Raw genomic sequence first — 25,859 nt, 5'->3', positions numbered from 1 at the left:
ATGTAAACTCTGTGAACAGGATATAACCAGGGCTTTAACCAGGATTATGGCAATGATGAACCGCATCAGCCTGAACACGATATCAGTACTGGACGATTTTAAAAAACTATTGAATACTTTACAGTTTTACATTCAACGACAATGTCTTTAAGTCCTCACGTTCTACAACATCTGAGCAAATCAACTGTGGTATAGGTAGAGATAGGGAAAGATTGTGGTTGTGGTAAAAAATACAACGGTTAAAATATGGTTCCTATACAGTAGGTCAGGAGACCGTAAAAAGGGGGAAACTGTGATCAACAGTCATGAAGAGGAGATAAAACAAAAGCAAGCAAGTAAGGTAATATTATGGCCAGGCAACCCTTTGTTTATTCTAGGGAAAGATATTGGGGATGAGTTAGGGGACTTAAAATAAAGAGTAAATAAAGATATTTTAAATTGAGGCAATGCTCACTGACAAATATTCACTTTTATTGTCAAGTATATTTCAAGCCACCCTAAAAACGCTGGATCCTACATTTCTCATAAAACAAAAGCATCTTACGTTTGAACATTCCTTTCAACATAACTTACTTTTTTGCTTCTTACATACGCAACACTACTTTGAACATTTTCTGATTGTTACATTTGTAAATTATGCAATATCTTCTACAAAACTATCTCCTTATGAGAAGCTGTTTCAAAACCATCTCTACACAGCCAAGTAAAGCGTTTATTTGCTTTTTGACAGATTGAAAAGGTCTATACCACCCTATTTACTCTCCTATAAATATGAAGCTATGGCTAGCGGTTGGTTAGCTTAGCTTAGCAAACATATCGAAAGAGAGGAGCAGCTAGCTTGGCTCTGTTTATAGCTGACAACTCTAAAGTTAAACACGTTATATCTTTATTGTTTAATCCATAAAAAAAAAGATTGCAGTGTGGGACTTTTTCTAGGACAGGAGTAGTGAGGTAAGGTAAGCTGAGCGGCTGCTGGCTATAGCAAAACATTTACAAGATACAGTACATTTGATGGTGTTATTGAGTTTTGAAGATATTAGATCAACTATAAAATGCAGTCTTTAAAGTAACCATGTAAAAATTACATCACAGTGTTGTGGTCATTTCAGTTGTGGACACAAAAAGAAAAGACAGGAGTAAAAAAACGATAAGACATTTGATGACATAAATGAAGTATTTGCTGAGTTACTGTCGTGTCCAGCCTTACCTGACACTGAAATATGGTGGAATAAAGAGGCCAAAGGATGAACTTTGCCTCTTTATTCACAGGACTGTAAACAGGCGTCCTACTGTCTCCCACTTACACACACTCACACACATAGACGCGCACGCAGGTGCACTGAAAAGCACACAAAAGTCAGAGGGTACTGATAATATGACCCTGTTTAACTGGTCATATAAAGTCTGCCAGCGGCGTTGCACCTGGAGAACACACACATGACACAAAGATAATAAGACCATAAGCATACACCAACCAAGCCATATGCAGACACATGCATGTGAGTGCGTGCGCCGACATGTATACATCTGTCGTGCATCACGTCCACATGTAATAAAGCAGGACAGACACGCGTAAACACACCGTTTTTTGGCTGCAAAACGCGGCTGAAACAGTTCGAACATGGAGCCACTCGTGGAGAGCTCCACGCCCCGCGGTTCAAGGTCAGATCAGTCGGCCTCTGGAATCTACTGCCCCACCTCCCTCACCCCCCGGGCCCTGACCCTCCCTTCTCCTCCAACCACCCATGCTCTGGAATGAGCCACCCCTGCAGTATGCCACAGGAAACCCCTTCGGCGATAGACCAACCACATACTGATAGCATACAGTGCAGCCTTCACTAAAATAGTGCTGACCTGCACAAGGCTGACCCTATGTGTTAGTTAGAGCACACACTGTACACACACACACAAAGCAGTATACACACTTGGGGCACTGGGAAATTAATAACATGTTTTTGGGATTGTCCCAAAGGTCAGTAATAAAGGCAATACCTTAAGGCTCATATCTGATTGCGCACCATGAAACCAAAAGAGTCCCCTCAATTATGGTCAGCGCGGTACTCAAGACATTCCTTCCCCCCCACCCCTCACCCCCTGTCCTTCTTTTTCACTCCAGGGTCAAAGTTTTCACCTTATCTGGAAGCCATCAGCAGTACCAGTCCCACCTCTGTGACTCATTTAGTTGAAACTGTTGCACGTCATTAAAATCCTTCTCTCTAGGTTCTGAGAAGTAGGAAAAAGAAGGGAAAAAATCACACACACACAAACACACACACACACACACACACACACACACACACACACACACACACACACACACACACACACACACACACACACAGACATTTAAAGCAATACTTCACAAGCGAGGTAATCCGGGTCCCTGCCAAGATTTCCACTGCCAGTTACAGCACATATTGTCTCGCGGGCAGACTACTACTCAGATGTTGTGAAGGCGAAGGAGGTGGAGGGTGGGGGGAGGAAGGGGGATTCTGCTGTGATCCAGTTTACTATTTTGGCTGGGGCTTTCTTCTCGCTGTGTGGTCATGGGGGAGATCGGCGCAGCCAGCAGGCACTGAGGACACTGGCTGGCCGCAGCCCGACACAGAAGCCACATGGCCAGAGAGAGAAAAAGTTAACAGAGGCGTACGGAGAAAAGCCAAGCAGGGCTGTAGGGTGAGGAATGTGGGTGAGGTTTATTCCCTTTTATGTCCTCACATTTACTCACTCTGCGTCCTTGTCCCTTATCCTCTCCCTTGTGATTCTCGTGCACTTCCCCCTCGCTCTTGCACTTCAACTTCAGCCTGACCAAACTTCAACTTCATCCATCCCTCTGTCCCTTTTTTTTAACCCTTCCCCCCCTCTCTGCCTCGATCTCTCCTCAGACAGACACAGCTACCCTCCTGGACGTTTCCTTTCTGCCGGCCTGCCCCAACAAAGGTGCTCAGTCATGTGAAACCTAATCTCCAGCCCCCCAAAACCTGACCCTTGACCCCTTCAGTCTTCACACAGCCAGAGGGGGAGGGGAGCCGGGGCAGGAAAGGGAGGCTTTTGGGAAAAGGTCACATTCCCGAAGACACTTTTGTGTACGCACGTGTGAGTGTCTATGTGTGTGTGTATGTGAGCGTGCATGCACCCGATCCATTATGTGGTTTGTGTTCCAGCATCAGCATGTGCGTTTGATTCTGTGTCTGCACACACAGGGGAAGTTTCCCTGTGTGTGCACTTAAATGCCTTTTAACTTTTCATGTGTGCATGCATGCATGTCTGTTGTACAGTAAGTGTGTGCATGCATAGGCACATTCTATGGGCGTATGTGCATGTTTGTGAGAAAGTACTTTCAGCCCCCAAGCGTTGCTGCCCATAGACAAAACACAGACTTTGTTTTCTAGCCGAGACAGACCTGTGAGTCTTGTTTGGGCAGAGCTCCTCTCCTTCAAACCCTATACTGGCTGTCCTCAGATCTTTGTGTGTGTGTGTGTGTGTGTGTGTGTGTGTGTGTGTGTGTGTGTGTGTGTGTGTGTGTGTGTGTGTGTGTGTGTGTGTGTGTGTGTGTGTGTGTGCGTGCGTGCGTGCGTGCGTGCGTGCGTGCGTGCGTGCGTGCGTGCGTGCGTGCGTGCGTGCGTGCGTGTGTGTGTGTGTGTGTGTGTGTGTGAAGCACAGTGTGTGTATATGTGTGAGGCACTGGGTGTCAGCTGTCCTGGGTGATTAGTGCTCTTATATTGTTCCAAGGAACCCGGGCGAGGCCCCCTCTTCACTGCAGCACAGCACAGCTGCAGTTGGCCTCTCCATCTCTGCTCTTCAGCCTTCCTCTACTCTCTGACACTCGGGCTCGGGCCCAAGGAAAAAATGAACCCGAAACAGATGCAATACCTAGAGGAAGAGGAACGGGAAAAGAAATGTAGTGTGTATAAAAGATGGAATAAAGGAAAAAAAGGAGAGATAAAGAGGGGTGGTGTACTGACAGTTGATAAGGTTTGGAGACGGAAGAAGGCAGAGGGATAGGAGAGAGGAGTGGACAGGGAGAAGTGGCACATTAGGGGGATTAGAGAGTCGATCCAACGTGCCGACTCTCTCCTGGACAGGATTTCCCCAGCTATGCCTGGGAGGCCTACCCCCTGCTTTTAAACACACAGGCAAGTCAGGACAGAGAGAGAGGTGAAGTTGGTGGAAGAAGAGCGAAAGACGCCGAGCGGGGGTGGGGAATCGTTATCTTTTCAAGAGTGTTTGTGAACTAGCTTTGATTAGCATAATGAACTAATAAATCCTTGGCCTTCAACAGAGAGCCAGTGTTTCCCCCTAAGACTTGGAAATGAGAGTAACAGAAAAACATTTTTTAATTTTCTCCAACTTGCTTTACAAATGAAAAACAAGTTTGATATTATTACAATCGGCACTGAAAGCATTATTCCCTGCATGGCAAACATTTTGAACACTCCCCTTTCGGCTAGAGAGCTGTGTCTGTTGCCTTTAAGAGTTAAGGACATATGTCTACACAAGGAGGAAGAGGAGGAGGGGGCAAGGGCTAGTAGGCATGGGCCAAGAGTCTGCTATGGGAAAAGTATGTCTGCAATGCAAGGGGTGTATGGTGGCGGGATTTGTGGGCCAGAGCATTGTTGCTCTCTTGACATTGAACTTGGGAGATCACAAAGGGGAGGGGGTACCCACCCCGAACATTATAAATGTGTGTATTCGCAAGAACACACACAGGCTAACAATTCTCCACTCCCAACACCCACCTAACCACCCCCCCCCCCCCCCCCCCCCCCCCACACTTCCTTGCGACTCTGCTTTATCTTAACTGTCAACACCTGGCCCAAGCAGGAACCTCTCTCTATCTGTGAACTTTAATCTGGCCCTGCTAGGCAAACAGCGCCGGGCTCGGACAAGGAGAGCGATTAGTCTGTCACGTTGCCCTCCAGTGCTTCAGCGGGGAGAGGAGGAAACAGGGAAGGGAGAGGTAGAAAGATAAAAAAAGAGAGATTGGGACATAGGAGGATATATAAAGTTAGATACAACATAATGAAAAAAACATGAAGGAAGAAAACAGAGTGGTGTGTTAAAGGGAAAATAGGAAATGGGAGGAGGGGGGAGTTATAAGAGGAGATGGGAGGGTTGCTGGAGATATAACGCAGACGCCTCGCTGACCTGACAAGGCCACAGACCGGAGATATGGATGTGAACTTCCAACCTCTATGACGGGTGATATAAACTGAGCCATGCAAACACACCTGGATACAAAACATCCAAACACAAATGCTTAAAAACATACTCACAGAGACAGTTTGGGTTGTATAAGGTAATTATCCATAGTCTACAGTAGATACGGGTGACCAGCATGGAAGCAAAGCAATGTATTGCTCTGAAGGGGGTTATCAATTTTTCTTTTATTTAAGCAACTTAAAAAAAGGTTTATTTAGTATACGATATTTTTGGAATATTTCCACAGCATTTTCAGAACTGTAGCTGGTTCCTTGCCCCAAAGTCACCAGACAAATTAGAATTGTACCTCTTAGAACAAGGGAGTGGCAGATCTACATTGTCCTTGATCAGCAACTTAGTTTGTTTGACCTAAGTGTCCAAATGTGTGTTAAAAAATACTGCTCTTCTACAATTGAAACTGGCTAACCCCTAACGATACCCTAGCTTTGGCATGAGCATAGTTTAATATAAGGGCTTAATTTCACCGTTAGAAAGCGCTAGCTGTCAGAAACACAAAGTGCTGAACTTATTCTTAATATAGAATACACTTAAGCTAAACATTTTCAGGTGGCAAATGTATGTTCTGTTGCTGCATAGCTACTTTAAATAACCCACTTTATAACAAACTCAATTAAATAGTTGGTGTGTTTGTTTGTTCTAGTGGTTGTGAAAATGTGTATATAGTGTTTATTAAGTAAGACATTGAGCATGCAGACCACAAAAAAAAAATCAAAAGCACCAAATTCAGATATGTATGTAATACTTTTTATTTTTTTCAAGACAAAATGGCTGAGTGAAGAGAATAATGCAGACAATAGCCTTAAAATAGAGTGGCATCTCCGTAACTGAAAAAAAAATCTGCAAGTCCAGCAAGAACTCATGAATGTTGGTCAATGACTTTTGGTCATCAGACAGAAATTAAACCATCATAATTACATCAGGAGGGAGAAAAACGAACTGATTTGTTTTGCAGTGACTCCGTTCTGAACAGAGCAACGTATGTGTATAGTCATAATAAATAATGTCGACCAATGTCAAAGGTCAACTTCAAGTTCAGTTCAGAGCAAATAGCTTGTGAGTAAATACAGAACACAGGATGAAATCAGGCTGAAAACACAAATGTACCTCAATACCATCAGCAATGATAACATGTACCAAACTTTTTCTTTCTATGATTTATTTAGAATATGCCTTGCATATTAGATGTACCATATTTAAATTATAAAGCACCATGGTTCTTTTGGCAATGAAAAACTATTTCAAAATAACAGAAAGAACTGTAGCAAAAAAAAAAAATGCTTTATAGATTGATGTTGGATTGATTGCATATGACAAAAGGTCTTTTTCAAAAACAGCTGGAATGTTATCAGGTGGTACATGTTTAAAGGACAGTAAAAAGTTGGCTACCGAGAAAACCCAACAATAGCTTGAATTACTGCATATAAAATGGCAGGAGAGAAAAATATATAAAACAAACTAAAAAGATATGTACAACCACCTGTTTTTACCTCATTGTGGTCACTCCAGCGGGACTGCCTGAAAAGGCCATTACATGACCTCTCACCCCTTGGGGAACTCCACAACATTTTATTTTTCAAAAACATACTTATTTTCAAGCATACAAATTATTCACACTATATTATCCTGCCAAATTAAGAAAATATACGGTGGCAGCTTGTTGGGATTTTTTTCACTACAGAAAAAAAAGGGTACATTGAAACCTTTAAAGAGTACAGGCAAAACAGTTAAAAATACAGGCTCCAACATAAATACTATAAGTGCCTACGCTAAGTGAACATTAATTTCAAATACCATTCTAAATACAGGAAAAAAGTAGACCATAAATGTGTTTTGAACATAGGAACTTACATGAGTGTGCATTTCCTATGTGTTTTAAGTTCTCTCTATATATTTATATATCATAAATCTCTCCCCAATGCAATTTTTGTTCAACCTGAAGACTTGTGTATAGTAAAGGCAAAAAAGATGAGAGACATGTTCATTACAATTCATTACATAGTGATCAAGTCTCGGATGTTACCGAGACAGAAAAGAGAAACAACAACCAAAACAATTTAAATTAAACAAAATTGAAATAATGTTTCTCCCCTAAAGATATTGAATTGTTACTTTAAAAGACTCAACAACACAATTTACTTAGCTTTTAAAATCAAATTTGTAGAATTGTTATCTTTCTGTACTGAGCAGTATATTTCATAGTTATGGTATGAAGCAGGATATTTCTATGGCGGTTCCTGCATTGATACTCCTCAAGAGCCAAACTGATGTTCAGTTCTCGGGAGGAGACATGGCTGGCAACAGTTTCTAGTTCAACTCTTTTTTTGACTTTTTTCTTTTTTTAATGCAAAGCAATGACACCACACTAATCTGTCAGCATAAGAGCAAGTTTTCCCTTGAGCGTCCGAATGTAAACTGGGAAAATTGAACAGTGCACGTAGGTAGTCCCAGATCTGAAATCTGGTCCTCGTTTTATACTCAACCGACTGTACCCCCGATTAGAGAGACAGATACAGAATCCAAGGCAGAGTGACAAGTGCTATATCATGAACAATGAAAAGTGATGGAAATAAAAACAAACCACAATGAGGTTTAGATCATGTTAACTGAAAAGAACTCAAAACGTGGAAATTTGACTCTTAAAAATGTGTGTGGAAGGGATAATTTGTTATTTTGTTTTTTACTAAATTCTGATTCTTGACTTTAGATTGGCTTCCATTTAAGATCGTTTCCAAATTAAAAAAAATGTTTCAAAGATCTAATGCAGTAAAGAGGATAAGCGCTATAAGGACATAAACATTTGAATTGTAGAGACACCTGGTCAAACCACTCACCCATCCCGCTACCCTTACCCTATGACACCCACCCGAACCCTCACCCCCACCCTCACCCCAAATCTGTCTGGCTTCGTACAACTAAAACCCACTTTGTGGTCTCCACAGTGGCTGCTGGCTACACTGCTGCCTGGCTGACACCAAAGGAACAAAACTCTGTGCTACTTACAAAAAAAACCCTGCAACCTTTTAATTTTCAAAGAAAATAAACACTCTGGAAAATTAAGAGCTTTACGTTAAAACAACTCGTCAGACTACCCTCTCAGTATGGTACACATGTACCGGAAAACATAAAACACCTAAACCGAACTCTACACACCTACTCCTTTTTTAGCATGTAACATGCCAGTAAACAGAATCATAATCTGGAGAATAACAATATACATGAGTCAGGCAGATAAATGATTTACCAGAGGTACACATAATGTTTTTTTGTTTTTTTACGTTTTTTGTTTCAGCTGGTTCCTTATGCTCTGCAAAGTCACAAGATGACAGGGTTGTGCAGGTGCTTGATGCAAGGACCTGCTTATTCCACATGTGCACAAAAATGTCCTGTAATCTTCTATAGCTGAAACTCCGAGCTTATAGCAAAAAGGAGGATTAACTAATGCAGGTAAAATATCCAAGGCACTCTTTGTTTCACACCATATTGTTAATTTCATTGCTGTTTTTCAAAGAAGTATTTAACGGCGCTCGTGCCTAGCATTTGATAGGCAGCCCAAATTTCATATATATTTATATATATCTCTTATCTCAATCTTGCATGGAAAATCTTTCAGAAAGATCCGTTTTAAGTGTGACCCTGCTTGTCGTGATGTTTTGATAATATGACACTGTTCACTATGTAAGAACACAAAACTGTACATGATATGTAAAACAGTATGTACTGTATGCAGCATGGGTTCTCATAACTAACTTTTTTTTACCTTGAAGAAATCAAAAATATCAACAGCAACACATGTACAACCAAACCCACCAGCCGAGGACAATTTTCTCTCTAAGTAGCCAAAACACACAGAGCATGCTGTCCAGTTACAAAAAATACAAAACGTGTAAATTATTGCACAATAGAAAGGCTCAAAAAGTTTTGCGTTTGATGCAATAGGATTTCCCCAAATGATGGATCATGCATTCAGCGTTTTCCAGTCGGGGTAAAAACAGGGCTGTACCGTGTACTGCTGTCTAACCCTGATGTCCTTTCCCCTCACTTATTTGCTAGTTAGCCAGGGTCGCTTTTTTAGCCAGGGGAACTGAGAGAGAGCTGCCAGCATGCTGCTTTCTGCCTACTCAGTCTTAATGTCACTAGACAGAGGGCGGTCGTTGTGCCACTTCTTCATGTGTTTCTCCAGAGTGCTGTATACACTGAAAGGCATGTGGCAGATTTCACATTTGAACACGTCCTTGCCCATCTGTCCGTGGGTCTTCATGTGGCGGGTTAGCTTTGAGCTCTGGGCGCACGCATAGCTGCACAGGTCACACTTGTATGGCCGCTCTCCAGTGTGACTGCGTCGGTGCACTGTCAAATTGCTGCAGTTCTTGAATACTTTGCCGCAGTACTCGCAGGTGTCACTGCGGCGGCTGTCCTTGGAGCTCGGCCTGCAATTCCCACTCCCGCCGTGGGGAGTGCTGGCCCCGCTGCCGGTGCCGCTGCGCACTGAGGCGGACCGCTCCCCGTCCATCTCACCCGGCGGAGTGGAGAAGCGCAAGCTGCCGTTTTCTGAAGAGTGCTCTGATGAAGAGGCGAATGGCGATTGTCTGGAGTCCCCGCCAGTGAAGTTGATGAAGGGGTCCTTGAGTTGTCGTGAGGCAGCATAGCCAGCAAGCCACTGGGAGTAGACGTTCTCCGTGTTTGGGATAGTGGGCGTTTGGGGGTCAAGGTCCTTTTCCACCTTGATGCGCTTGGACAGGGGACTGAGGGAACCTGGACTGACCCTACCACTGAGCAATTTTCTGGACAGGCTGTCAGAGGATAAAGGGCCAAGACCATTGATGGTGGTGGTTCCAACAACGTCTGAATCCAGGGCCGAGTCCTCGTCACCGGGCTCCCGGGACAGGCTCCGGCGGCGTGGGTGCAGCGCGTCACTGTTCTTGTGGTGGCGAGCCCCTTCTAGGCGCAGACTGAAACGATAGTCATTCCTGTCATCTTCTACTTCGACTCCAGGCTTAGTCTCCATCTCCTCCTCCTCCCCTTCCTCCTCTTCTTCTTCCTCCCCTTCCTCCTCTTCTTCCTCTTCCTCCTCCTCTTCCTCCTCTTCCTCCTCCTCTTCCTCCTCTTCTTCTCCATTTTCCGTCATGAGGCCATTGCTCTCACTCTTGAACTTGGCCACAACTGACTTGAGAGCATCTGTGGCGCTGCCGATCAGATCGCTGGTGCCAGGTTCTGGGGAGCTCGCGGTCGAGAGGCCGTCTTCTGATTTAGCATTGAGCGCCGAAGACTTGTTTTGACAGTGAGTCTTCATGTGTCGTTTCAGTTTGCTGGCCTGGGTGCAGGCGTGGTTACAGAGGTGACACTTGAAGGGCTTTTCCCCCGTGTGGCTTCGCCGGTGGACTATAAGGTTGCTCTGGAACTTGAAGGTCTTCCCGCAGAACTCGCAAGACTTGGCCTTGAGAGGGGTGCCTGGTTGGGCTGCGTTGGATATGGGATTGGGGGTGGAGCGTAATCCAGAAGGTGACTGAGAGGTTGAAAGAGGAGGCGTTGCTGAAAATGGAGGTTTTGAACCTGGCTGGAATGGCTGCAGCAGCCGTTGCATAGGGCTGGGCCGGTTAGGGGAGAGAGGCGGAGAGGCCCCGTTGGCGTTCCCAGCAAGCTCACGTAGACGTCTAGAGAAGTCCATCGGAGGGGCTTCTAGTGGCACAGAGTTGAGCCTCATCACCCTGTCAAAGGCGCTGGGGTGGTGGGTTGCCAGCGCCAGGTCATCAGGGCTGAGGTGGTGGCGTGGCGGAGGGCTGAACAGTGGAGGGGTTCTGGGGTAACGGCCCTCGCGAGGTGTGGTCGCCGATTCCCGCCCAGAGCCAGAGCCGGGCATCCTCAGGAGGCTGTAGGGACTGCCTTCTGCCAAGTGGACGGCATGATGGGAAGGCTGGGAGGAGGCGCAATCACCCCCCATCCCAGGAGCTGCAGCCACACGGGGAGTCAGGGGGCTGCCAGGTTTGCTCTCAAGATAGATGCGGAAGCCGTGGGTGTTCTGGGCATGCTGGAGCAGGAACCAGGCACTGGTGAAGGGCTGCTTACAGCTGGTGCAGGTGTAGCTGCTGGGCTCATCTTTATCTGTTAGGAAAAGGAGACAGAGAGAAAACATTTAATTGAGCTGTTAAAATATAAAAATGTGGTTATTGATTATATTACATTATTCAAAAAGATTCATAATACACACTTGTGAGGTTTCAAGTTTCAAAACAAAATGTTAAATATGATCATCATAAACAGAGAGTGTGACTGAAAATGTGAATGAAAATAATTTTGTTCAACTAGAGAAATAAATCTTCCTTCTTACATTTGTGACTATTAAGCAAGACTGAATCTTTACGCCAAAAAAAAGAAGAAAAAAATAGACAACCGTATCTGAATTCCTCAGCGAAAACTTAAGTGATGAATTAAATATGCATTTTAGAAAAATAATTTGAACCAGCATTTACTTCAAGTGAATGAATAAAACAATAATGAAGGATATCTCAGGCAGCAAATACACAATTTACACAGTTGAAAAGGCATAGGAATATTTCAAACAATAATTGACTTTCAATAGCACTTGCACACTGACCGGAGATTTGCCTCACAATGCACGCCTAATCTCGTTAAACACATTCATCTCCCCTCCAATGCCATGTTTACAGAATTAGCAAGGCTAAAGTGGGACATGTATCTGATGCTGCATATTAATGCTAAATACAAAAAAGAGGTCACATGTTAATAAATTGTAACAACGTTTATCACAAAAAACACATTCACAGCGAGATGAAGCAAAGGGGGAAATTGTGTATGAGTGTTTGTGTGTGGGTGGGAGGCTCCTATGAAAATGCATTTCATGCATTACTTTTCTATTTCTGATATTTCATGCTTTATGGATTTATTTAAATCCTCTCAGGTGAATAGAAAAGGAGAAGAAGGGGAAAGCAGAAGTGAGAGATATGCAAAATAAGAAGCATCCGCCACTTGCAAATGTGCTCCCTCTTTCATCTTTTGGCTTTCTTATCCTTTTTCTCTTTTTCTATTCTTACTCGAGGGCATTTTTCTGAAGTCATTTGCAGACACTGAACCCAAAACCATGGCCGTACTGTGCTCTAGATAGAGAACAAGGCTGTGGAGAAAATATGCTACGTGTGTGTGTGTGTGTGTGTGTGCGTGTGTGTGTGTGTGTGTGTGTGTGTGTGTGCATGCGTGCGTGCGTGCGTGCGTGCGGGCGCGTGTGTGTGTGTGTGTGTGTGTGTGTGTGTGTGTGTGTGTGTGTGTGTGTGTGTGTGTGTGTGTGTGTGTGTGTGTGTGTGTGTGTGTGTGTGTGTGTGTGTGTGTGTGTGTGTGTGTGTGTGTGTGTGTGTGATTGCGACTATGACAATCCCTAAGATGGTGGATGGACAGTCTTGCATGTTTTAAGCCTGCTGTGGCTGAGAGACAAAGGGGTGAAGGGGCAGAAAGAGAAGACAGCCGCAGAGAGAATAAAGTATGGTCGTGGATGGAACAGATTGCTGTGTTTTGTGGTTTTCCTTTCTATCTCGTGTGTCCACGGCCACCGTGGCCCCCTCCGAACAATCTCACTTAAAGACCAGAACACGGCATAAAATGTGCACCCAATCAAACCTCCACGCAAACCTTTTTCTCTTGACTGAAAAGAGTTGGAAGGGGGGTATACTGGTAAATTATGGATCATTACAATCTGCAAAAATTACAGTTAATTGCTGCCACCTGCAAGGGGCTTTGACCCACTATGGAATTTTTCCATCATAAAAAACCCATTTGCCCGTACACGCTTTTGCTCCCTCTCTCATAAGCACAAATAAAATGTGCCCATTACATTGGCTTTGGCTATATGTATGTTTCCTGATTATGTGTGTGTTTTTATGGCTTTATATAGAAAGCCCCATATCACTCGTAAAACGGCTGCAATAACCTGGCCTCGCCTGTTCACTTTGCTTTGATTTGCTGCCTATACACACTTCCCCAACCCTGTCTTAATGTGTGAGCAGAGAGTGCATATGCATGAGGGGGGAAATAGATGAATTGTTGTGTTATTGTGAAGGACAAGCGGGGGAGATGGGTTTGGGGGAGGGGGGATTGCTAGAATGTCGTCTTCTCCTCCGAGACACAGCCACGTCCGTCAGAGGAAATAAAGCACTGAGGGAACGTGGAAGTGAAGGAAGGAGGGAAAAAGGAAGGTAGCAAAGTAGGGAGAGAAGTGTGGCGTGAAGGGGACATTCCTAATGACAACCCACCGCATTTCTGAAGGGCACAGAACAGCACTTCAAAGCCAGTCATCAATTTATTTTCTTATGTATCAAAAACAGCATGTCTTGTGCTCTGCAATCACAAGCCCATTTATGAAGATTTGACAAACCGTGCTCATGCCACAAGCATTTACAATAATTGTTATTCCAGTCCAAACAGTGGACACATTGATTGGCATCAACCGACCGGACCAATGCTTGCCCAGATTCACAACAACGGCAGAAAGGATATCTAAATAAGCCAACAACTGTCCTTGATAGCTGTCCTCAAAGCGATCGAAGGACAGTTATTCAAAAGGAGAAAAGACATTCTGACAGGGCCTTTGACGGCCTTGAAGGGTTTTCTTTCTTTGCTCGTAAGAAGAGCAGAGAACTGTGCGAGGGAGGAAGGATGATCTTATAAACGAGTCTGTCCTCTAATGGAATAAAAGGAGAGCTCCCTCTCACTCTCTCCGTCTGTTTCTCTCCTTCCATTAACTCTAAGTCTGTGGAGAGTTAGGGCTGGAGAGCAGGAGAGCTGGGGCTAATGCTGGATCTCCAGGTCCCTTTGAAATAGGATCAGCAGAGAGGAGAAACCACACTGACAACCCCTTAGCTGCCATTTCATGGCCGGGGCTGAAAGAGGGGACTTTGGGGGAGAGAAGGCAGAAAGCATACAGGAGAAATGAGAGAGGCCAGGAGGAGCAGAAAAAGTGGAAGAGTGATAATCACGAAAAAGAGAAATATAAAGAACCAAAAGAGGTAGAGCACAGAGGAGAGATGTAGAACAGCCAAAGGAAGAGAAAGGGGGTTTAGCAACTCCTTCAAAGACATTTCAACACATTGCGACACAAAGCAGTCGGAGGCTATTATGGTGTCTACGGACACTGTGCCCTGCCCTTAGGAGGAGAATATGATCCAGGGCTCATGCAAAAAGAACAAGGCTGCTTACGCAAGGGCAGGGGGGAAGTTATTGTGCCCTAAACAGCAGACATGGTCGCTTCTAGCTGCTGACAAAATATTCACACCGCCGGCCCAGACAGCAGTGTTGACCAGACAAAGCAATGCACACATGCAATCCAGGAGGCACAGGCATCATGTACACTTTGCTCATGCAGATTTCTCTATTGTTAGTCACCCAACCCTCTCCCCAACACGCATTCTCTCCATCACCCCCTTCCCCCTCTTGTCCCCTCAGCCTAAACACAAACAAACAAAACAACAGACGCCAAGACAATCATGACCTTGACCCCGCGTTGGCAGGTTAACAATGCGTTAAGGGATGGTCATCAACTGTCTCGTCTTTTAATCTCTCAATCAAACTTTAGTTGGATGATTTGATAAATATTTAGGCGATTGGCGATTGGCTGACATCACCGGTTGTGAGTGTTTGTCATTATTATTTAAGGTAGTTAAAAGTAGGATGGAAAACAGTGTGTATACATGGAACATTATTTCTTCTAACTTGGTTAAATAGGGTTTTATTTTGACAAATACAGAATTTGCAATGTCCCGGAACATTGCGTTAGTGAGTTTTGGTTTTGTTTGTTTCTCTTAGTCAGTTGTTAGGCTTACAGTGGCCGGTTGGAGGATTTGTATCGGCCAATACTAAACCAAACCCACCACGCATATAGCTTTCAACTACCTCAAACTTTCCAGACATATATCCAAGAAGCTAGCAAACTTTTCCTTGACCCCTATTTTTTGTTTTGTCCTTGACCATGCCTGATAGCGGGCCCAGGCCGTCCTGCCTGGTGTGACCACGCAGCTCTCACTGATATTGGTCATTTAGCTAATGGAGGAACGAGCTAACAGGATTAGCTCAAAGGCCCTTCCAAAAGGAGAAGGAGGGAAGGGAAAGGCACAGAGACATGGGGGACACAGCATGTCAACCGCCATTTCCCAAAGCTATCAGTCGCCTGGGCCTCTGGAGCACTTAAACACACCTGAAAAGTGATTATGCTAATAGAGGGTCTTTGCCAATATTCATAAGTGTTTATAGGTGTTGGAGTGAGTGCCTTGGGAAGACAGAGGATTGTCAATACAGTGCCTCTTAAGAGTGCCTAAGCCGTAACTGGCGTTAATGTGATTACTACTCTGTTTATGTCATTAGGGTATTCACAGTCAGGGATTGGACAGGGGTGAAGGGGGGGAGCAGGAGAAGACAGGTTGAGGAAGAAGGTGGGGAATTAGTAGATGCGCCAAGGAGGCCCCCATTAGGGCTGTTCTTAATTCAGTCATGACTTTCACCTGACTTAAAGGTCTGAATGGAAAATAATTGTTAAACTAAAATCACTTTTCAGGGATTTCAGAGTGTTAGAGCACCTTTATTTCATTTCAATTGGTTGATGTTATATCAATCTGTGCACACTTTATGGAAGTACCTGATAGAGCAGCTGGCTGGCTTTGACCTTCCTCCTTCCTCCTCTACCTCTCTGTGTTTGTCTATGTTTCCCTGCCACAGCACACACACCACGGCTCATACACTTGCTTCTTTTTCCCCGGCCAGACTGGTTGTGGTTCGCTCAGCCACTGGCCACAGACAAAAGGCCTGTTTGACCAACACTTGTTCCTGAGACAAAGCCGGAAATACGGTTTGCTACACAGAAAGCCAGCCATGGAATAGAACGGGCCTAAATCCCAAAACGTTTTACAAGTCTGATGTGGACTGGGGGTCTGGCTGCAACATAGCTGGTGTTTGGAGTCACACGTTACACAATTGCTAAGAAGCTGACCACTAACCACTACATACATGGATGGAGGAAAGACAGTTAGAAAATATAAGAATGGAGAGCTAAGAGAGCAAAAGGCGGGGAAAGAGAGAGGTAGCTGGGGAGAAGAAAAGTCTAGCTGGCATGAACAAGCGCGGAGTGGAGGTGTAGATCTCCAGATAAAGATGCATGGTGGTCTTTGAGGGCTTGTGCCCAGTATAAAGTAATCTGCTGGCTGTGGCTTTGTCTCCAATCAGACTTTCACACTTCTTACCTTTCCTTTCCCCTTCTCCTGAAAGTTGATAAGAGCAACAGTGGAACTGAGGCGTCACTATGAGCCACTGAAGGAACTAGTATGGACAGATGGCATCCACACAGGGGCCTATGAATGCATGCACCGTACACACAAGACAAATGTGTGTGTCTGTACGTTAGCTGGGGAGTGTTGCATGCGTGAGTCCCTAATGGGTAAGCAGGCGCATTGTTTGCGCGTACGACCACATGACTGTGTCCATGTCTGGATGCGCTCATGTGTGCGTGGACATTAGTATGTAACACACTTGCTACAATCATTTCAAAATTAGCATCGCTCTGCGCTGTCTGTTTCCCGACGTAACCCTACTCCCTTTCATATTTTCTCGGATGAACTGCGTTTGAACTGACCATCCACCCACCCAATCTATCCGTCCATTCCACGTCTTGCTTTCCCTCCATCTATCTGTTCCGGCTAAGCCCAGCTGGGTGGCTTCGTGCTTGGGTGCGGCTCGGTCCTGCAGACCTTATAATAGCCCGGGCCGGCCTCTGATGCAGATCATTATTTGCTCTCTGCTTACCAGCGACGGTGGGAGGCCGCATGCTGTTGTTTCTCATCCTAGCTCTAATGGTACAGTGAAAAGACCTCTGGGCTTCTAAGCTTAACCAGTCTAATTAAATGGACCATCGCTTATGTAAGCATCCGCAGAGATTATTTATTGAGTTGGGATCCGCTTCGCAGGATCAAACCGCCGTCAACAAAAAACCAACGCTCAACGGAGTTGGTATTAAATAAAGGAGTGGAATCAAAGAAAACTGCAAACTGCCAAGTGTCAGTTTAAGCACACATATCCAGGTACATAAGAAGACTTAATCAAGCAGGTGTATTTTTGGACTCGGGCAATAGATGGGCGAGGAGTCTCTGAGCACTTCAGAGGGGAAATGTGAAAAGTGTTCTGTCAAAGCAAAGATAAGTCTCAATAAAATGCAGCATGAGGGGAGAAGGAAAGAGAAAAATATGCTAATAAGGAACTTAACAGAATGCAACTAGGGCTGAAAATAACAATTATTTTCATTAGAAATCTATTCACAACGTTCTCAATTAATTAAACTGTCAATAATAGGTCAGAAAACTGTGAAATATATCCGTTCCTGTTTCTCATTGCCCAAGGTGTTTTCTTTAAATATCTTGTTTGTCTAAAACCCAGAGATAATCGGTTTAATATAATACAAAACAGAGAAAAGCAGAAAGATCCTAAAAACACACTTCTTTGCTAGTTTTCAATAAACATAACTTGAAACAATGATCCAAACAGTTTCCGATTAATATTTAGTTGATTGTGTGATCGCTTCAGCTCTAAATAAAACAGAATAAGAGGGAGACAACGTCTTTGCCTTTTTTTTTCAAAATGCTGGCCGCAGCATTCAGATGAGAGCCTTTGCTGTATTTCCTTACAAGCATCATCTCTGTTTGAAGTGTACAGACAAGAAAGCCTCCGTAAGACATGAGGCCAGCTGCCTGAGGTTCACTATCTCTGCATAGCTCAGCTTATGACAGCCTGGCGTCCCTGCAGAAAGGATGGAGGGGGACCAGGGAGGTCGACTAGCTGCACATTTCTGCATAAATCTCCAGATAGATAGCATCAGGAGAGCAGAAACAGGGGAGGGAGGCAGGCAGGCAGCGGAGGATGATAAGGCCCCCGGGGCAGGGCATTCGACACTGTCAAAACTGTTTCGTCCGCGCCTATTGGACGAGTGGAGCGCGTTATGAGCCTGCATACCATTTGCCGGGACGCGATTCAGCTTCACCGGAGCATACAGGGCCCCGTATCTGACCTCTCCTGCTTTCCCTCTCTTCATTCTTCACAGACATGCAGGGAGCTGGACAGAACAGCAGTAACACTGCGTGGAGAAGGACTATGAAGATCTGAAGTGCAGACATTACAGTCACATTACTATACAGCTCTGATGATCAACAGCTTTACTGGTGAATATTCCGAGCAACTCGAGGCACTAACAGAAATCCTGAGGAGCCAACATGTCAGTCGCAGTTACATTGTCACAAACAACTACAACATACTGTATGTTGAAGCGAACGGCACTGGCAATTCAGATACAAATCAAATTGTCAGACACTTAACAGTACAATCATTATATCCCACAAAGAACTCAAAGATGACCCCATAACTTGATTGTAGCATAGGAACAATGTAAAGGAGATTATAAAGAAAAACTAGACTATCAGATTTCTAAGTCTATATATGTTCATTTCATCCTTAAATCACTGCCAGTTATACGTCATAAAAGAAAATTGTTTCCTTCTTGTTTTACCCACTTAGATACCTCACAGCCAAAGCCATGTCACCCCCTTGTATCAAATATGAATGAACTATATTTGTTAAAGACATTCCAACAGTTGCACTTCCCCGCTTGCTAATTCTAAACATGGTGAGTTAAGTATTTTCCCATACTTTAATGAACCAGAGTCTTACTATCTAGCCACTACTAAAACCAAACCTCTTTTAAAAGCATTACTGCCAAAACCAAAACTCAGTAACTCACTGTTCTGTTATATCGCAAATTCTGTATTTCTCAAAATAATTACTGTTTATTTTTGTTTGTAAAGTTAAGACAATATTAAGTGGTTTTTTGGTTGTTTTGTCCACCCGCCGTATGTTTAGCCCCATACTGTATATAGTGGACTTACTACATTTGAAATTACTAGCAAGCTGGCAAAACTCTAGCCTTATACATCTACATTGCCATACACGCATATAATGTGTTGAAACGTAGGGATGAAACAATATGTAGAGGAAAATCTAAATTAAGGGGTTAATACCGCCACATGTAAAGGGGGTTGAACAAAAAGAGAGTGAAGAAAAGCTAAGGAGGGGGCAGTTAGGGTAAGAGGCTTTGCCTGATCTACAGGCACAGACCTGCAGTCAGAGTATCTGACCCCCCACACACACTGGACTGGGTAAACACTTCAGCCCGTCTGGAGGATAGAGTCATTCCCTCCTGCTCTCCGTCCCTCATGCTGCCTTGTTACTCCTCCTTGACGCTATTTCCTTAACACACTCTGATGACAGCACTGAGAGACGTTAAAGTGGCTCTGTCACAATCACACACACATACACACTTACCCCAACACGTATGAACACAGTTTCTCCCTCACCTTTCCTTTCACCTCTGAAATACTCTCAGGCAAATAGTTTCTCTAAATCTTTTTTTTTCTGAAGCTGAAAGGTACACTACCTTAACACCTGTGCAACGATACACCTCTCATCTCATCCACCCACTCATTTAGTGCCGGGCAGATCTCAAAATCTATCAGGCCAGTGTGTACAAGTATTTTTTTCCCTCCTCCTGCCTTTGCCTGAGGTGCTCCTTCACTGTAAATAATATTTCCAGAGAAAGTGAGACACATAGAAAGGAAAAAGGAGAGGGGGCAAAACAGGGAAAGATACTCATCATTATCTTAATCTCTGTGGGACGGAGCTGAAGGTGGAGAGGATTGATGGTCTGTGTTTGAGGGTTTGCACCTGGATCGCCTGAAAAATACCCCACTTTTATGACCTGGTGCTCAAGCGGAAGTGCTGTTAGAAAACACAAAGTTACTACTTATCTTGACCTCAGTTGTTTGTTCCTGTACTTGTTCCCAGAAGCCCCGGGAGTTCTAAAGCATGGGCCATCATTTAGACGCTCGTGAACTCGTGGGTTGTTATAAACATGCAGTTATTTTTCACCCTGCCCTACCACCTCAGGGTGAGAAGACCAGGGCATGTGAGCTTGAGCCAACCATAGAAGTTCGTTATGCATACGAGCCTCAAGGCATTGTGGAGGGACATGACACTTTAAAAACAAGAGGGCCAGTGTGTTGGAGTGTCCCGTGGCCCGGAGCTGTGGAGGCTGAGGGTTTAACACGCGTCCCATCTGCTGTGTGTGACTGTGCACACGGTGGTCGAGTGGTTAAGGAAGCATCAATAGCCGGACTCTTTAGATCGAGGGGTATCTCAGGGTCGAATGTAGCTCGCAAATCCAATTTCCTTAGAAACAGACAAGTGACATTTAAGAGAGATATGCTTGTGCATGTAGTGACCGCAGGACTGAAGTCTGGACTTGGATAAAAGAGAACTGTATCACAAGTTCAGCTTGTTCGTTGGGGCAGTATCACAAGTTAAATTCACTGTCATAATGAGTAAGGTCTAAGACACAAAGTTCCCACAGCCTAGAACAGTAAGTCCCAACTAACCATCAATTCATGCAACCCTACAATTCCTGTTTCATTACTAATTAATCGAGGAGAAAACAGTGCTGGGCCACTTCTCAACCCAAACGCTTTCCAAATCCTGATTAAAATTGCAAAATGGCCTCCTGTTTGCCCTAATTCAAGACATTCTGACGAAAACAGGAAAAGACGTGGCACAGGGAGGAAGTGGTCAGATATAAAACGCACAAATGTTTCCTACAGGAGTTGACAATAAAACAGCTAGAACTGCCCTAGAGGATTGATACCAACCAGGGCCACACCTTTTATGACATGTTGTTTTGGACGAACGCCCAAACCAAATGGTTGCCAAATCAAATGGTTGCCAAATCAAATGGGTCAATGTTGGATTGTACATGACAGGGCACAATATTGTTTCTCAACACTGTACCTTACCAGCCAGGGAGAAGACTTTGGGGTTAGAACAGGTTGGATGCAGCCAGTTATTCCCTACATGTAACGTTTACCATCAATAACAGTTCGCAAGATGGATGGGCATCTTTGCCTTAGCTTGGCAATGGCAGGCCACACTCCACACAATTCTTCATCTCAGAGGCTCCCCCGTACCAGAGTCCTGCCTACTAATTGAAGACATGTGCATATACATGCGCCATAGCAACGCAAGAGAGGAAGTAAAGTGGTGGACAATAGGAACCAGAAAGTTACCAACCAGATCCCTCTGTGTTCGGAAAATTCTACATTGACATCAGTGATACGTTGAGATATGCGGGACTGTAAGAATGATTTAAAAGATAATTGTGTCTTTACAGTTACATATTGTGCACGCTGACACTGGCCTATTAAAAATACAGCATGTGGACCCTTCCGCTTATTCTCCCTGGAGGTGCGTCAGAAACATGCATAGGTCCAAGCAGTAGCGAGCGTGATATTAATTAAGGAAGCCAACCTGTAGGTTCCTTTGTGCCCAGCTGTAGAGCATAAATCAGGCTTTTAACGAGGCTAGGGCCCTAAGATCTCAAACCGTGCTGGAATGCTACCTGCACAGCCATGCCAAAAATCTGTCTGGGTCTAGGGCTCCTATAGATCATTATGTTTATAAGGAGGGCTATAGCGACCTACCCTGGGGAGGGAGAGAGAGGGCGGAGCAGAGGTGCAGAAAAGGAGGGTGGCAAAAGGGGGGGGGAGCTATTTCTATTCGGTCATCAGGTTTAAGTAAACGTGTGTGTGTCGCAGTGTTAGTGTGCAAGAATGCATGTGTGTTGCAAGTACGCATCATGTGCCGCACCACAACAAGTTTTTATGGGGGTTGTTTGTAGGAAGGGAAAATAATAAGACATACGGAGCTAATAGGAGACATGAACATAGAGACCAAAGATGGGAGAGGGGAGGAGGGCACTAACAGGTACAAAAGCGTCAAGGAGCTATCAGCAAAAACAATACATTCCTTTTACCTCCCTAGACATACACGTCTTAGAGAAACGTTAAAATTTGCTTTTAGACTTCGGAGAGAGTTGATGAACAGGATATGTGAAGGAAGCCAGTGTGCCTTTTGGTGACAGAAGGATTTATTCACAGACAGCTGCACGAGAGGACACACATAAGTAAAGACTGACTGACTTGTTGAATGGCAGGCTGAGTCCACCTTCAAGCTATTGTTTTGGCACAGAAAGGGTCCATGAACTCAGACATTCCTCAACAGGCAGTGGCAAGACATACTTCCAAACAGCTAAATACACAGGCATGATGCAGCATCATGTAGCCACACAAAAGGGTCAGAAATCTAGCTAAAGCAATGTGTTGCACTGTACTGTAGTTTATTGTCATATGCATTAAATTGTACACCAGCACTTTCTAATGCAATGCCTACACTCTTGGAACGCTTACCATCCAACCAACCGTAAATAAATAAGTCAGCATGGAAGTGCGGAAATTTGGATTAATGGCTGATCAGGGGATGGGTAGAACTGGTTTCTCCGGCTACGCTCTGCAGCACCACCTGAGATTTATGGGCCAGATGTTTGTGCCATTGCTTCTTGAACAGACTATAAAACTTCATTTGCAGAAGGCTACAGTGGAGTCTAAATGTATGGCGTCACAGACGTGCAACATTTTTGCTGCGCTGATGCAAATGTCAACTCCGAATGATTAGAAAATGTAATTAACAAACGGCTTTCATTATTATATTATGAAGGCATTCTTGTGCACAACCGCAGTTTCTCCCCTTTCTGCTTTCCCTCTCTCATGTCACTTGCACAATGACAGCCCTGAGAGGAATGTAGCTCCACTCATTGCCCACATGAACTCAGGTTCTCAAGATCCACCCTGTCATTTTGAGAGCGGCTGACAACCTGTGACTGACGCAGAGGTCACTGGGGCATCGGCCCCAGTGGACTGCTTTTGTTGCATTCCCAGAAATGAACTTTGTTAGGCTTGCGCAAGGTCAAACTGTAAAGATCCTATATGGTCATTCCATACATGTTCAGCTGATATGCTACAGACGGTCCTGAGAGGAGAACATTTTGCAGGCGACCAGACGGATATCTCATGTACCTTTGACACAGACGTATAGGTATATAAAGACATACAAATATATGTTTGCTCTTAAAACACATGGCCTTTATTGCTCTCGTCCGGTTTCATCACCTTTGCAGTGCACAGAGAGGTAGCTGATGAAAAGAGGAATTAGGGGCAGTGAAAGAACATGGATATAATCTGAAGAGGAAGGGGTGTAGTTGAAGGGTGTCAAGAATGGCGTAAAAAGCTGCCGAGAGGGGAAGAAGGGAAAAACAAAAGAGTGGTGGACAGCTTTACACTGCAGCACCCCATTCTAGATTACATTAGTGGCAGCTGCTTCCTTTGTGTGGTTTTATGGCCAGGCACCAAGAAAAAGCTGCTAAAATTTCATTTAATCTGCTGCAGAAACTCAAGTGTCTGTCTGTACGCCACTCAAACAAGGGGGCCTAAAAGCACCATGCTCTCGGATAACTGAGGCAAAATAACGCTAATAATATCTCTGTCCGTGGCCATACAAGCAGACATTTTGTGTAACCAAAGAGGGGCTGCCTGTGCCGCCGGTGCATGGGAAACTGGCCCACTCACCCAGTCCAGGGGCAAGCCCTTAATGGTGGGTGAGGGAGCCAGACAACGTCCCCCTTCTTCCCTCCTTCTCTCCCCTCTTTATCTCCACCTCCTGTTCATCCTTCCAAGTCATTAGCTTATGTTAATCGGTAAAACTACCAAGAGTGACCCCCAATTTCATTTAGTATGCCACTATACTTAACACCAGATGACGACGCAGCTGGCACAAGTGATTTATTAAAGGTAAAACTAATTGTATGAGGGAGCCTATATTTGGTGATGATATCTATCAGTTGCATACACTGCAGAATGTGATTTAATAAAATCCAATCTTCGTGAAAGGAATTTCCATTAAAATAATTATCTAAATTCATAATCAAAATAGATTTTTGGAACACTCTCTCACTCTTCTGTTCATACTTTGTATTCTATGTTGAAATGTGCTTTGTAACAGTAAGGTTTTTACCATGTGAGCTCTAGACGCCAAAAGACCATACAGTGGCCCAAAGGCTAATGGGATCCGAACCATAATTAAACAAGCCACACACAAAATGATCCAATAAAGAGTCATACCAGCATTATGCTTTAAAAACAAACGCTATATCTCAACTGCCTACTCAATATCCTGCTCTTAAAGTCCCAGATACCCAAAAGTAAACACGAAAAAGGCCCCCCAACGTCCTGCTGGCTGCATTAGCTCGATGCAGGGATGAAGTTTGACAGCGGTGGTAACTGACAGAAAGCAGAGGTACAGGCAGCGGTTAGGGCCAGCTTCCTTCCTGGGCTTTGGGTTCACAAAGCGACGTGTCCACGTACGTCCACATACATTCAGATCAACTGTGGGGAAGAAGGGGGGGTTGGAAGAGAAGGGTCTGTTGCCACTGCTGCCGTAGCTCAAGGCTAGAAGAGGAGGAGATGCAAGGGGCCCCTTTCCTTCGACCTCTCAGATAATAAGATGGCATGAGTGAGGAGAGCTAAAGCGGGATGGGGGAGGAAGATGGAACTGAGAGGAGCCAGTTGGTCAAAGCACTATGCAAAGATAGCAAAGATAGGGAGGTGGGGAGGGGAGGTGACTGTCCGAACCAGATCTCTGCTCCCTCCGTCTGAATTGGGCAGACCACAGATGAGGAAAGTAAGCTCGGGACCTTTCTCCCACAGGAGCCGGTCTTACTGGAAAACTGCTCATCCTCTCGGGTTCAGCTTAAGTTTAAGAGACTGACACCAGTGTGTGAGAATAATGACAATGAAGTAAGGACACCACATAAGTGGAAGAATTTGTCATACCTAGTGTAGTCAGGCAAGTTCTTCACTGTCAAATGAACACAACATTCTTTGAGTTTCGCTACTTGTTGAGCACATTGAGTTATTTGCTTTTGGGGCTTTGTTTTTTTACAGAGCATGTTATTAGTGCTACACCTTTGGTCATACTAAAAGCACTACTTACTCTCAGGCTAAAAGGGATTGAATCCCTTTCATTGCAAGAGTTAGATAGAAAGTTTGATACCATTCTCATTCATATTATGTCCGGTAACAATATAGAGCCAGCGGACAATTAGCTTGGCTTAGCAATGAAACTGGTATTGGGGAAAACGCTTTCCTACAGGACACCAGGCTAGCTGTTTCCACCAATTTTAGTTGTAATGCTAATCTATGCTAAACTAAGCTAAGCTAAGCTAGTTGACTGCAGCTTCAGGTTTCAAGTACACATGTGAGTGGTAAATACTGGATCATATACTCTACTACTATAAAAACCAAACAAGTTATTTTTAAAAAATAATGACAAACTATATTTTGAAACTCATTTCCTTTCTTGAGACAGGTCAGTAGAAAAGCACATTTTAAGATGCCGCAGCAATGCTATTGAGACGATTTTAGCTTGTATTGCTCAGCAAAGGTTATAAAATGAAGCAGTTGTAAATTGAGAACAATTTTATTAACCATGCTGGCTCAGAAAAGAATATGCAAATAGCCTTTCACCCTCATCTATCCCCTGTAAAATAGAGTTTACAAAAGGCAACTAACAGAGAAAATAACGTCAATTCAAAAGAAGAGCAACACAGAAAGCACAAATGAGTTCTAATGAAGACATAGCAAGCAGTAGAGTGTTGGGGGGGGGGG

The 25,859-nt window shown here is 44.3% G+C and overlaps 1 protein-coding gene across 1 annotated transcript in view; it reads right to left on the bottom strand.

Moving 5' to 3' along the window:
• Positions 1–8,116: 8,116 nt before the first annotated feature.
• The window catches only part of LOC307030887 (B-cell lymphoma/leukemia 11A-like), a 35,567-nt gene continuing 17,824 nt past the window's right edge, over positions 8,117–25,859 (bottom strand). The window contains exon 3 of the mRNA XM_079667518.1: positions 8,117–11,322. Coding sequence (XP_079523644.1) covers positions 9,338–11,322 — 1,985 coding nt within the window. The 3' untranslated portion in view covers positions 8,117–9,337. The remainder of the gene's footprint in view (positions 11,323–25,859) is intronic.

This window comes from Notothenia rossii (assembly GCF_949606895.1).
Source record: "Notothenia rossii genome assembly, chromosome: 1".
In the NCBI taxonomy this organism is placed as follows: Eukaryota; Metazoa; Chordata; class Actinopteri; order Perciformes; family Nototheniidae; genus Notothenia; species Notothenia rossii.
This window is presented reverse-complemented; position numbering and strand designations above follow the sequence as displayed.